Source organism: Vicia villosa, unplaced genomic scaffold (genome assembly GCF_029867415.1).
Source record: "Vicia villosa cultivar HV-30 ecotype Madison, WI unplaced genomic scaffold, Vvil1.0 ctg.001966F_1_1, whole genome shotgun sequence".
Lineage (NCBI taxonomy): Eukaryota > Viridiplantae > Streptophyta > Magnoliopsida > Fabales > Fabaceae > Vicia > Vicia villosa.
The window spans coordinates 89314-104611 of NW_026705794.1; the positions used below are offsets into that span (position 1 = coordinate 89314).

General features: G+C 30.5%; 1 protein-coding gene across 1 annotated transcript; it reads left to right on the forward strand.

The window, feature by feature from the left end:
* The first annotated feature begins 9517 nt into the window (after nt 1-9517).
* Nucleotides 9518-14532, forward strand: LOC131637308 (transcription factor bHLH68-like). The gene is made up of 9 exons (XM_058907892.1): nt 9518-9976; nt 10301-10562; nt 11250-11327; nt 11628-11693; nt 12515-12580; nt 12768-12824; nt 13216-13260; nt 13533-13574; nt 14027-14532. Exons 1-9 carry the CDS (start codon nt 9738-9740, stop codon nt 14159-14161), a joined length of 990 nt encoding a protein of 329 aa, XP_058763875.1. The 5' UTR covers nt 9518-9737; the 3' UTR covers nt 14162-14532.
* Nucleotides 14533-15298: the final 766 nt, after the last annotated feature.

Here is a 15298-nt window from a genome sequence, read left to right on the forward strand (position 1 = left end):
CACTCCAACAAACCCATCACCACCTCTATACCTCCTTCTCATTCTCAGATTAGTATCAATAAGATTACTACCATCCCTCCATAAGCCATTTGGCATTTTAGACTAGGTCACTTGTCTCATGAACGTTTATGTAAAATGTCCAAATTGTATCCAAATATTACTCTTGATAATAAAGCTGTATGTGACTTATGTCACTTTGCCAGACATAGAAAGTTGCCATATCAAACAAGCACTTCTAGAGCTAATGTTCCTTTTGAGTTAATCCATTTTGACATATGGGGCCCTTTAGCTATTACATCAATCCATGGCCACAAATATTTTCTTACAGTTCTCGATGACTTTACCAGATACACGTGGATTATCCTTCTTAAATCTAAAGCTGAAGTTTCACATCATGTCCAGCATTTTATTGCTTTAGTTGAAACTCAGTTCCACACTTGCCCTAAGTATATCCGAACTGACAATGGCCCCGAGTTCCTTATGCCACAGTTTTACACCACCAAGGGTATCATCCATCAACGATCCTGCGTTGAGTCTCCCCAACAAAACGGGAGAGTTGAACGCAAACACCAACATCTCCTTAATGTTGGCAGAGCCCTATTATTTCAATCCAAACTTCCCAAACCCTTTTGGTCGTATGCTGTTTCCTATGCGACCTACATCATTAATAGAACCATCACACCTATTCTAAACCACCAATCTCCCTATCAAACATTACATCAAACTCTTCCAGACATTTCCGATATAAAAGTATTTGGCTCCTTATGCTATGCATCCACACTTCTCAACCATCGAACCAAACTTGCTTGTAGAGCACGAAAATCCATTTTTCTAGGTTATCAACTTGGCTTTAAAGGTTATGTGCTCTTAGACCTTAACACCAATGAAATTTTCATTTCTAGGAATGTTACCTTCCATGAACATATCCTACCTTACCACACTGCTTCCCCTGAACCTTCCCACAACTGGGAATATTTTCCTGTTAATAATTTTCCCATACCAAACCATACTCCCAGCCATGACACTTCTCCTTCTTCTTTCCATCATAGTAATGACACTCCTTCACCTCCTACTTCTAATGTCCATTCTCCTCCTCCTATTTTTGAGGATTCTCCACCTGTTGACCATAATCCTACACCTGACACTATTTCTGATCCACCACTCAGAACCTCTTCTCGCATCCGGCAACCACCATCTCATCTGCAAGATTATGTCTGTGCCTCCTTTCATGATGCCACTACTCAATCATCCACAGGTACACCTTATTCTCTTTCTAATTTCTTGTCATATTCAAATCTCTCTCCTTCACATTGTCATTTCACTCTTTCCATTTCCTCTCATACTGAACCTAAAAATTATGCTGAGGCTAACAAATTCGAATGTTGGAGACAAGCAATGAAAACTGAGTTGGATGCTCTTGCTAATACTGGCACTTGGACACTTGTGGATCTACCACCCAACATCAAACCTATCGGGTGCAGGTGGGTTTATAAAATTAAATACCACGCAGATGGCAGTATTGAACGATTCAAAGCGCGCTTAGTTGCAAAAGGGTATAACCAGATAGAGGGTTTGGATTACACTGACACATTCTCCCCCGTTGCTAAGCTAACGACTGTCAGACTAGTGCTTGCTCTTGCTTCAATTCATTCTTGGCACTTACACCAGCTTGACGTCAATAACGCGTTTCTTCATGGGGATCTGCACGAAGATGTCTATATGGTAGTTCCTCCTGGTGTTATTCCCTCTAAACCCAATCAGGTTTGCAAGCTATCCAAGTCCCTCTATGGCCTTAAACAGGCAAGCCGACAATGGTATGAAAAACTCACATCCTTACTTGTGCACCATGGTTATCAACAAGCTGCCTCAGATCACTCCTTGTTTGTCAAGACTTCTAACACCAACATTACCATTCTCCTGGTTTATGTTGATGATGTTTTACTTGCAGGAAATTCCATTGAAGAATTTAAATTTATCAAGGACACATTACATGCTGCTTTCAAAATTAAGGATTTAGGCGTTTTGAAATATTTCCTTGGCCTGGAAATCGCACACTCTTCCAAGGGTATTTCTTTATGCCAACGCAAATACTGTTTAGATCTTATTACTGACTCAGGCTTACTTGGCTCGAAACCAGCTTCAACTCCTTCTGATCCTTCCATCAAGCTATGCCACGATGATACTGCACCATTTCCAGATATTCCTGCTTACAGAAGACTCATCGGTCGTTTGATTTATCTCAATACCACCAGGCCTGATATTACATTTATCACTCAACAATTAAGTCAGTTTTTATCTAAACCATCGATCATTCATCACAATGCTGCATGCAGAGTCCTTCGTTATCTCAAGTCGTGTCCTGGAAAGGGTCTATTTTTTCCACGAGATTCACAATTACACATTCTTGGATTTTCTGACGCAGACTGGGCAGGTTGTAAGGACACAAGACGTTCTATCTCTGGCTCGTGTTTCTTCATTGGTCGCTCCCTCATTTCCTGGCGCACTAAGAAGCAACAAACTGTTTCTCGTTCCTCGTCAGAAGCTGAGTATCGTGCATTAGCTGCTGCCACCTGCGAGCTTCAATGGATCATGTATCTTCTTCGTGACCTTCAAGTCACTTGTGCCAAGCTTCCTGTTCTTTACTGTGATAACCAGAGTGCCCTTCACATAGCTGCAAACCCGGTTTTTCACGAAAGGACTAAGCACTTGGAGATTGACTGCCACATTGTACGTGAAAAGTTCATGGCTGGAATGATGAAGCTTCTCCCTATTTCATCCAAGAATCAGCTTGCTGATTTCTTCACTAAATCCCTGTTGCCACAGTCATTTCAATTTCTTATGTCCAACTTGAACTTGATAAACATTTATCAAGTGTCAACTTGAGGGGGGATCTTAACCATAATAACTGATTTTCAGTTATTCTGTTATTCAGTTAGGATACCTATGCATAAGCTTTGGTTACATGTATGTGACACACCATAGCTTAGAGTATCTCTCCTCTCTTGTATATATAGCACAGTGTAAACATTCACCATATATGAGAAATCTATTCTTTTATCCTGCTTTTATGCTTTCTCTTCTATCTCCTAATACTATACAAAAGAAAATGATTGCTATTTAGAAAACGTGGCGAAGAGATTAATAATTGAACCTATTATTCTACCCGCTAACTTACAAACATAATTAATTATTATAGGAAATTGACAATTTCTACACATAAACGGTCATTTGAATTTTTTCCAATTCACATTATGAACACCATAATCAAAATGCTTCACAAGTCAATGATATATAATCGTTAACCAAGTAATTTCTTTGACCTATATATGTATTACTTTTCCATTATGGAAAAAAATTGGAAAGATTTTTTATAGCTTCATGCAAACGTAATACTACTTTCAGTTTATACGTGTAGGTCATACACAACAACTCTCTCTTGCGTCTAAAATTCTCTCAATTTATTTTGGACACCCATGCTCTTATCCACTTATTAAAACAATTTTTAATTTTTTTTTTTTGGCTTCAAGATAATTTTTAGAGTGGAGAAGTATCTCATTTATTTTAATACAAATTGATACATCAAAATTTATTTTTACAAAGTATTTATAAAGTATTTTTAGAGACGGTTATTTTGTGTTGCTACAAGAAAATTGCAGCCTAGTTAATACTAAACCGTGGTCTATTGATACTTAAGGCAACGGTGTTTAGAAACCATGGATAAAATTTCAAAAACGGCACTCTATAAAAATAGGCAACGGTCGCTTATTCCACGCTTGCAAAATCTATAAATGTATAGTAAAATTATATTTAACAATTAAACTTATAAGTCTTGAGCTTTAATTTCTCTACCCTAATAATCATGATGTTTCAATAATAAAATAATAAATATTGAAATGTGTTTTTATTATATAAAGTTATTGTAATAATATTTTAGTCTCTTGAGTTTGTGTGATTGTGATAGTAGAAAGACTGTGTCCGTTCCTTTTGTTGGGACCAAAGAAAAGATGGCTGATTTGAAAAGATTGTGAGGTGCACCTTTAAGCTCAAATTCAATTCAAACATGACATAATTTAGCGCGTTGAGATATTATTTTTTCTTCTACAAATGCATGGAGTGAAAACTAGCTATATATGTATTAATTAATTCACAAAACATGATGAATGAAAGATTGAATCTTAGAAGGAAAGTATTCTAATTTAGTATATTGGTTGTGTCTTAAATATGATTTTCAATTTTTAGTATAAGTTTAGTATTTTTTTTCGCACTTGAATAATTTCTTAAATTAGATACGAATGAGGACTATAATAAAGTGAAAAGTTTTTTTTTTTAGTAATATTGTAACTATAGTATTGAATTTGAATCTAACATCACAAGTTAAACTGAAAAAATTTCTATTATTCATTTTAAAATATGTTTTTGTCATGAATATGATTGCATTTTATAAAAGAATCTTAAAACTAGGGAGAGATATTTACGATAAGACAACTAACTTCGATAAGCAAGTGAAACTGGTTGGAATCCTTTTAAACTTTTGAAGGGGAAGGGTTCAAAAAATACAAGTTGTTTGTCCTTATCCCAAAAAGAGCCAAGGTCTCGTTTAAGATTCCAAAATTTGTAAATAACAAAAAATAACTTCTCTCAACATAATCCATAAACAATAAAAAATCCACAACAAAATAAATAAACACTTCTGAATTACGTGCATAGATAAAGTGGTTTCCGTACCAAAAACGTGATAAAAAAGATATAATGGTGGAGTAATCATTATTTGAGTTACTTTGTCTTTCATTCGTTTAAGTTTTGTTGGTGCTTCAACGACATTAATGACATTCAAAGGGAGAAAATGCTTCAATGACATTAATGACATTCAAAGGGAGAAAATGAAGTTTCAAACACGTACTTGTGTTGGAAGATATGAAGTTTCGTAGCATCTTAATGAAAGTTGAGTTTAGAGTTACGTTTATGGTGTTTTGATTATGAATACGTAAATCATCAAGGGTATCATTGGTTTAGGAGTCGTTCGATTTCGCAGGAGAAATGAAGATGAAAATCAAAGTTGCAAAAGTAAATGAAAGTTAGAGTTTAATTCTAGAAGTATCAGGAAAACACTTTTTCTCTCGGTTGGAACTCCCAACCAAGGAAATAGATCAATTAAAAAAAAGAAATACACCAATTGAAATGCAAAGTTGAGAACACACGGTTAGAACTGCAAACTAAGGAAATAGACAAATTAAAAAAAAAAAAAAAGTTAATTGAAATGCAAAGCTGAGATTTATTCTTGGTTGGAACTCCAAACCAAAGAAAGGCCCAAATAAAATAAAATAAAGTAAAAAAATGCAAAATGTGAGATTTTAAGCTTGGTCCATGAGCAACTTTTTCTATTGGTTATTCCTATAAGTGGGTGAATAGATTTTTTTTTCTTATTTAGAAATAAAAAATAAGAAAGACACCAATTAAAAAATAAATAAAAGTAAAAACTTCAAGAGATGGGATTCGTAGTGGGGTCCTTGAACCACTTTTCCGATCAATTGGTTACCCCAACTGAAGGAATAAATGATATTTTTTAAAATTTTAAAACGTGGCGCCCATAGTGATTATACCTCAATTGTTTGTTGGATGAGGTGAAAGCTTGATCATAAACTGTATTATTTGTTGCAGTGAAGAAATTCCATTGAGAATGAATTTTAATGTACATATGAGAATTTTAATATATATATATATATATATATATATATATATATATATATATATATATATATATATATATATATATATATATATATATATATATAACCTTTAAAGGCTAATGAGTGGTTGCATTTCCCCATAACAAAACAACTAAAGGCGAAAGTTAAGTCTGATACGCAAAATCAAAATACAACGTATGAAAGAGAAGCCCATCCTTTATCATACTTTGGGACGAGAAGAGGAAATCATGGACTAGTGGAAACTAAAGAACTCTAAACTATATAGGGGACAAATATTTTACAAAATCCCAAGCTTTACCTCGACTATGTCGAAGTAGGCTTAAGCGACAAATGTTCCTACTCAATCTCGACCCATAATTGCCCAATGAGAAGAAGCCGAACATAATTATAAATGTTAATTCTCTGAATTATGTAATTGGCATTTATGTTTGGCTAAACTATAATAGCAACAATATCTATTCATAGGATGTAAAAGTTGCAAATAGAAAACAGGTACAAGTCACAACAGGTACAGCAAGAAGATGTCCTATGAGATTTGGAACTTGTTCTAGAATAACATGTCCCATGGAATAACAGTTAACATCACGCCTGTTGAGCTGGATTAATGAGATTCAGTTTCAATTTAACAGATGCAGAATATTCTCTGACTATTATGCAAATCATATAAGGCGTTATATGTTTAAAAAGTCTGAAGAATCAAGTCAGAATATTTGAAGATTATATAGTTTCTAGATATGGATATATTCACTGAAACTGAAAGATTGAAAACCTTGTTTATAGCAGAAGTTACTACTTGATTGTAACAGCAAATAAGCTGTGATTGAAGGCCCGAATCCAGCTGGGTATAGGTTATAAATAGAAGCATTGTAACCTAGAAAAAAATAAGACAACCGAGTATTTTCAAGATGTAATCATTAAGGTTTATCGAGGTAAACCTCCCGGGTTGTGGGAAGGTTACCATGTAATCCTAAGCCTATAGGTAAGAGGAGTATTGTTCTTGGAGGAAGCTTTAAAGTAACTCCAAGTTATTGGTCATAGTCAGGAGTCTTGGCTAGGGATTGTCATGGAAGTGTGTCTTCCAAACTGTTTGTCTATGTGATCAGAATGCATTGGGTATTAGGTCGTTGCTACAGCTCCTGGGACTGGAGAACTGTACAACATCACTGCCTAACCACTTGGCCCACTCCTTTCCCCAATAACTTTTTCTTGAGTTACACTAAAATAATTTCTTGAGATATTATGAATATGCTCATGAACCTTATTACAACATATGAGAGATTTTATACAAGCTAACCTCCCATACCAAATAAAGCTTTTTACAGCTAATATCACGAACCAAATAGAGATTTTACCAACTAATCTCAAGAACCAAAAAGAGATTTTACTAAGATAATCTCATGAACCAGATAAAGATTTCACAAGGACAATCTCAAGAACTAAATATATCAAACAAGTGAATCGCACTCTTAATGAAGAATACTTATGCACGAACACCAATTTAACCAAAAACTCTCACAAGTACTTTTCACTTACAAAGTGTTAAGGAAACTTTAATGAAGAATATAAAAAGGAGAGGATAAGAGTAGAAAATAATAAAAAGACAATAGGAATCCAAATTCTAGTATGATTTAAAATGAGAAGAAGCCTCCTTAAAATAGGAAATTATTTGGCTAAAAAAGAAAGTGATACATGGGTCAAATTAAATGTCATAACCAATTACACAATAAGGTTAACCGATTATCAATTTTAAAATACGAAAATTCTAATTCCCAAAAAGGAAAACCTTTAACGACTAGTTTCTTAATCAATTATGTGGTGTTCTAGCAATGTTTATGGCTAACTCACATAGAGTGGGTAGAAGCTTTGTATTTTGGTTTCTGGGAAAAAATTGGATCCCTACTTAGTTCTAAGGTTGACATATTCATAGGATCTTCAGTGGGTTGGACAAATGAAGAAGTTAATCCCATATCCCCTATTTTCCCCTCAATTCATCAGTGAGGAGCGGTTCCTTCCCCGCCAATAGAGAGGACAATTTTGGAACCTCAATTTTACCATCTTATGGGTTAGTGGGTGTGCCATATATTTTACTCACTGAATTGAGAAGGGAACATGTATTTCATTAAGTATCTTAGCCTAAGTCCAGCACGACGCCTCAAACCTTCTTTAGGCTACCTTCTTTGGGCGGTCTCACGCCTCATTTCAGGTAGACTGTCATAATGTGTTGTTCACTTACCCAATGCTTGGAAAGTTACTTAGTTTGTACTGCATAATCATGGACCTTTCTTCTTATTGTCTAGTAAAATTATACTAATAATCAATCCCTCAAGCACAAGGCCTTGGAAAGAGTGAAGTGAATTAAGTTTAGTGTTTTTCTGCCTTCTTATATGATCAAGTTAGTTCCCCCATCAATATACAAGCCAAAGGGTGGTTAAAATCAAGATCAACAACTTTCAAATTCAATAGGTACACAATTCGGACAACGTCTTATCGAACAAATTCGCTAAAGGCTTCCCCGCCTCACTCAGTACTCGACAAAGCCTTGGGATAAACTATTATGAGCCTTCCAAAGGCCCAAATAGCTAAGGTCCAAATTCTCCCCAAATTCACTCAACTTGACCCAAGATTTAAAAGTCAGCTCACATAAGAGACAAGATACATTTTCTGATCTTCACTTTTCACTATACTCATCTTGAATCTTAAACGGACTCAGGCGTTGGAGTGCAAACCATGCAAGTACATCCCATGTCGTCGTGACGGAGATCATCACCACCGGTTCAAGACATCCAGTTCATCAACTACATCCATTTCTATAAAACACACACACACACACACACACAACCTCGAGTTATTTAACAACTGCGAGAAAAAGTAACGAGTTTTCAAGAAAATAAAAATGCTATTACTATAGGGATCGAACTAATGACCAGTAAATTTTTTCCCCAAAGTTATATATATATATATATATATATATATATATATATATATATATATATATATATATATATATATATATATATATATATATATATATATATATATATATATATATATATATAGAGAGAGAGAGAGAGGACATATCATATGAGAAGACATTCTTCATATGAGAATGATGAGAATAAAAACTAACGATTGAATTTATATTTAATGATTGCGATTAAAAGATATTTTTAAAATTTTATTAATAATTTCTCTTTCATCTTAATGGCATATGATTTAGTGAAAATAACAATTTAATCTCAGTATTTCCTTTTTAAATCTGATTATTCTTATTTATTCTCACATTCTCTTATAACTTACTAATTCTCAATAGATATGTCCTCATATAGAGAACATTATATATATATATATATATATATATATATATATATATATATATATATATATATATATATATATATATATATATATATATATATATATATATATATATATATATATATATATATATATATATATATATATAATGGATCAACTTTCAAGTCTAAAATAAATATTAAAATACCTATTTAGTTGAATGACTTTTATCATTACTAATGGAGCAGACTTGTTAGGTTTAGAAACTCCACTAATATTATTTTTTCAAAGATGAAATGAAAATTTTTAAACTTTATTTTGTGTTTATAGACACACAAAGGTAATTTTATAATTATGAAAATTGTTACCTTTTATGTTACACTTTAAAATAAAGCAAAAGTAATCGGATGAAATTAAAAAAATAATAATAATTTGAAGAAAAGAGATACACGAAAGTAAAACAAAAGAAAAGCAAAGCAATAAAGAAAGCAAACAAAGACAAAAGGTTCTCAAAACTCTATGATTATTATTCAAACTCTTTCAAAAATAGGTCCAACCAATGGTGTGGTGCTCCCCCTACTTAATCAACCTTAACAAGACCTCTCAAAGTTTCTTCAAAGACCTTGTTTAGGGTTGAAAAAAGATAGAGAGAGAGAGAGAGGAAAAATAATTTCTCACTTTTATTTTCTTCTTCTTTTTGTAATAAAATTCTTAAGAGTTGAAGAAGCTTTAGGCATGAATAGAGGTGTTGTACAAAGCTCACCAGTTCAACAAATGATGGCTAGTAACCCTAATTGGTGGAACATCAATAACATGAGGCCTCCATCTCCACAACCTCCTCCTTTCTTTTCTACTCCTAATTCTAACTTTCTCATCCCTAATTTTACACCAAATTCTTCTTCTTCTTCTCTTCCTTTTCCTTCTTGGCATGATAATCATCAAGAGCTTCCTGAATCTTGGAGCCAACTACTCATGTATTTCACTCTTTTTCTCTCTAGAATCACTACTAATTATTAAAGAAGTTTTAGAGAAATTTTTACATTTTTGTCGGTTATTTCGGTTACTAATTTTTATGTTGAAATTTTTTTATGCATGTGATTTGTTTATGTTAAGTTTTGTTGTAATTGGGTTGAAATATTTCTAATATTATCTCTGTTTAATAGATCTATTTTTGTTGTTTTAAAATAAATATTCATGCATGTTTATTTGGTTAAGGAAGGATCAAAGTCTAATTAATTGTTTTTTTTATAATTAATTGATGTGAGTTTTATTTATCTATTTTTTTAATTTTTATTTAGGAGTGGAATTGTTGGTGAGGAAGATAAGATTGGAATGAGCCAATTTCAAAATCAAATGCTAATAACTCAAGCTCCAAATTCTTCTCTTGTTGATATTAAACAAGAAAGCTCAGGAAATAGCTATGCATATGGACATGGAAATGAAGAACTTAATTCATGTGTCACAAGTTTCAACACCAACAACATGTTAGATTTCTCTAACAATAATAATAATCATAATAATACAGATTTGATTCATCCACAACCAGATCTATCTTCTGAGGTAAGAAAGAAAATAGATTTCATATTAACTAATAAATTTTAATTTTTCATAAAAAAAAAAATTATGCACCTTCTTCATTAAGCATCCATGGTTAGAGCTTTTATGATTTCTTCACCTTTTTTTCTTTTCTTGGTCAATGAGTTGCATAAAACTCACTTTTCAAGAAACTTTACCAATATTAACACCTTTAAACTTGGCTAGGATAAAAAAAAGCTTCCATGTTTTAGAATATTTAATTAAAAATATATCATATTTTAATCTCCATTAAATAGATACCAACCTTTTAGGTTTGAGTAATCATAAGGTGTTTCTTTTCATTATTTCTTCATATATTATGGGAAAAAAAGCTTGATAAACTTACTTCTCTTATCTTCTTTAAATAAAATAAGCCACAACACAAGCAAACAATATTTAAATAACAACTAAAAATTACTAAGAAAAAAAATTATTGCCAAAATTAACATCTCTAACACCTATAAAAGAAATTAAGACAAATTTTATATATTTTTCTCTAGTTTTTTATCCTTAAGTCAATTTTATATAGTAAAGCTCTACGATCTATCTTGCGATGTCGATTTTTTTTATATAGATCTTACGAAAAATGCATTGATTTTATTTTTGTTGTGAAATTTATAGGAATTTAAATTTAATTTAATTTATTAACCAAAATTTCTTTCATTCTACAAGTGCAATAGCATTTCATCTAGTGGGGCAATGAAGAAAGCTAGGGTTCAACAAGCTACTACAACTCAATCAACCTTCAAGGTATTTTACAAACTTCCATGGAGAAACTTCCAATTCTTAACTCACTTTCATGCAAACAAACACACAAATAAGCACACACAAACACCATGTGGGAAGTAACTATTGTCTTTCTTGGTTTGTCCAATTCTAAATCACAGGGATTCTTTTTTATCTATTTTGTTTCATCAATTTACTATCATAGAAAAGAAAAAAAGAAAAAGAATCGAAAATGAGGCTAATACAACAACAAAATATAGCCAACTTTTTAGCATGTGCTATTGTCCTTCACATTTTTATGATATTTTTTCTTCTTAAATTCAGGTTAGGAAGGAGAAGTTAGGTGACAGAATTACTGCCCTTCATCAGCTTGTTTCCCCATTTGGAAAGGTAATTAATTAATCCTAGTTTATTCAATCATAATTTAATGCACATTAATTTGGTTTTATCATAGGCTTTTTAATAGAAAGCCATTAACAATTCAATTTTCCTTATAAAGAAAATTTTATCAGAAAAGTTTCTTATCCCCACACAATCCAAAAAGGGGAAGAGAATTTTTTTTCAACTAAAAAAAACTTAAAAACATATTCAATGTCATCAAACATAAATTTGAGTTCTAACAAAAAATTTATGTAAATTAATTTTTGCAATCAAAATACTAAATTTTAACAACAATAATTAAAATAAGCATGAATTTTAGTTTATGATTCAATCTTTGCATGTAATATATAAGTGTTAATTAATTTAAATTAGTTGTTGATATTTATAAATAAAGAATTTTAAAATTTGAGAGTTAAAAAAATTACATAAAAAATTAAGAAATTATTACAATATCAATAATTTAAAAAAAAATCCCTTATACTCTCTTGAATGGAATGTTGATTATTCAAAAAATAATTTAAAAAAACAATGAGAATTAAAAAAATTATATTAAAAAGTAAGAAATAATTATAGATATACTAGTTATTAATATCAAATTATAGAATAATTTTTGTAACTTTAATTATTAATAATTTATTGTTAATTTAATTTTTAAATTATATTATGAAATCATTTTTCATTGTTCCAATTTTTTTTTCTATCTTAAATTTTTTTTTAAACATGATATTTTGAGGGAAAAAAGGTTACTTTATTATACTTTATTGTATTTATATTAGAAATATTTTGACTAGGAATGTGACAGTGTGTTATGGTATATTTCACTTTTACAGACTGACACAGCCTCTGTCTTGTTAGAAGCTATTGGTTATATCAGATTCCTTCAGACACAAATTGAGGTGATTTTTTTCTGTTTCTTTTCAAACTACCATACACATGTCAGCGATGTTGTGCACGCTGTTAAAGTTTCTTTTTAAATTTGTGTTCTTCAATTTAACATGCATTTTTTTAGATAGTTTTTAATTAAATTCTAAAAATATTACATGCTACTTTTTGTTTTTTAATATTTTTGGATCAATTTTGCAGGCTCTTAGCTTACCATACTTGAGCAATGGATCAGGAAACACAAGACAACAACATTTAGTAAGAATTAACATTAATCCATTTTAGGTTTATTTAAAAAATTTAGCACCTTAATTAGTAGTCTTATCTTGAATATAAGCATCAAAATTGTTAAAGATAAAAATTTAGCACCTTTATTCGAGAGATTTATTGATCGATTTCTAGTGCTTGTAACTGGAAATCATGTGTTAATCATGTGTTAAACAACCTTTTTAATTGCGCACCGATGATAATATGGTTAATAAAATAAAATTAAAATTAAAAAAAAAAAATTTAGTATTCGAAACAAGAATAATAACTTTATTTTCTTGCTTTTTAATTTTTTTATCTTGCATGTGCAAAAATATACTGATTAATTGATTGATATTTATGGAGTACTAATTGAGTGATGATTGTAATTATTTAATCTTAGGTTCAAGGAGATAAGAATTGTTTATTCCCTGAAGACCCTGGTCAGGTATGATTTATTTTTTAATTAATTGGATCCATTAATTAATCCCCTTAAAGGGCTTGGAGATTTTGCATTTTTAAGATCTTATTATTCATTAATATTTAATTCTGTTATCACATTCAGAAAAAAATTATATAACAAGAGAAATGTCACCAGCTTTATGAGATTTATTATTATTCAAATATATAAGGGGTTTGCTCTACTACTAAGTAATTGGAAATTAATTGTAAAGTTGAATGCAAATTAATTAATTAATTATTTTTCTTTTATGATTGCAGCTGCTACATGAAAATAGCTTGAAGAGGAAAGCAGCTGAAGAGGTAATTGAAAATGTTCTCCAAAAAATATTCAATAAAATTATCTTTCTATTCTTTTATAATTAATCACACCTTCTCATAGTATTATGCATTACTCTTAAATCAATATCTTATATATTATGTTAGTTATGAATACACAAATAATGAACAAAATTAACTAAGTCAAATTAATTTTTTTTTTTAATTTATAGTCTTTTTTTAATATGTGACATAAAGGAGTATTAATTATAACTACTTAAAAAAAATTATTAACAACTTATAAAAAATAATTAGAAATAAATAAAATCATTTAATCCCAAGTTTCACTTTGAGACATTAAAATTAATTATCCAAAATGTTGTCTTCATTTCTAAAATTTATCAGTAATTAAAGTTTTCATAATAGTGATAACAAAAATATATTTTTGTTTCAATTTTTATGTGTTAATTATAATAATGTTGATATTAACTAATTAGGTTTCTCAAGAAGAATCAAAGAAGGACCTAAAAAGTAGAGGGCTGTGTCTTGTTCCAGTGTCATGCACACTTCAAGTTGGGAATGACAATGGAGCTGATTATTGGGCACCTGCCCTAGGAGGAGCCTTTCGTTAGAAACCAAAATTTGAATTATTGGGGCAGCATATAGATATTAATTAATATATGCTAGCATGACTATAGGTAATTTAATTCATGGAAATTGATATAACATCATGAGCAGTCAATCTGCTCAAAAAAAATTAAGGCTGATTGCTCATGATGCTATACTTCATATATAATTCCTGAATAAAATGTGTGCTAGCTAGCCATGATGATGTTTGAAAGCCCTTATTAAGACTTCTTGATTGATTCATGTGTAATCAAGATTTTATTTACTTTTATTAGCAATTTTATATTTAAGATGATGGTATTATCAATGATGTCTATTTCATTATGTAAATGCAGTATTTGTATTAATCATTTCAATGCTACTTCTTTTATAGCAATTGAGAAAAATGGGATGAGTAATTAAAAACACTTACAAATAATTATTTAGAGTTCAAATATAACAAGAAATTTAATATGAGAGAATAAAAAACGATAGAAACCAAAATATATTACAATAAATTGTACATTTTTAACCAATTTTTACTTGGGCCAATTAATTCACTAAAATAAAATCATTTCATTAGCCACATTTCTTTCTGTTTTACTTGAAATATCTAGTTGATCATTTCACGTATCTTAAAAATATATATATAAATAAAAGAGATGATAATGTTTTTATTATAGTACCGCTTACATGTATTATGAATGATAAAAAATTATTAATTAGATGGTAGAATTGCAAAAAAATATATTGAAAAATGAAATATATAATTTATTTTGAAATACTATTTTATTCCAAATAGATGATCACTCATTGGGGGACTAAGGGAGTAATTTCACTTTTCTATTGATCAATGTTACCAACTTTAGGAAAAAGTTTCTAAGGGATAATTTTGTGTTTTATTCATTATAAAAGTGGCGTGTTGCTTTTGTTTTTATTTTTAAATTAAAATTAAATTATTTTTACCATCAATCATCTTTTACAAATGTAAGAAAATGTTTCTCAGGGACGTGCTTCTAATTCTAGTACCAACAATTTTGTTTTGAATTCAATGTTTGGAATTTCAACCGGGGAGAAAAAATGCATCGATCATGGGTTCGACTCCAACACTAAAAATTTTGTGTGGTGCCATTTTTTAAAAAAATATTCAAATAAAAATAAAT

Coding starts and splice junctions, on each gene's coding strand:
- LOC131637308 (XM_058907892.1), top strand. CDS start 9,738: ATGAATAGAGGTGTTGTACAAAGCTCACCAGTTCAACAAATGATGGCT. Junction 10,563..11,249: donor AACCAGATCTATCTTCTGAG/GTAAGAAAGAAA, acceptor TCATTCTACAAG/TGCAATAGCATTTCATCTAG. Junction 13,261..13,532: donor TCCCTGAAGACCCTGGTCAG/GTATGATTTATT, acceptor TTATGATTGCAG/CTGCTACATGAAAATAGCTT.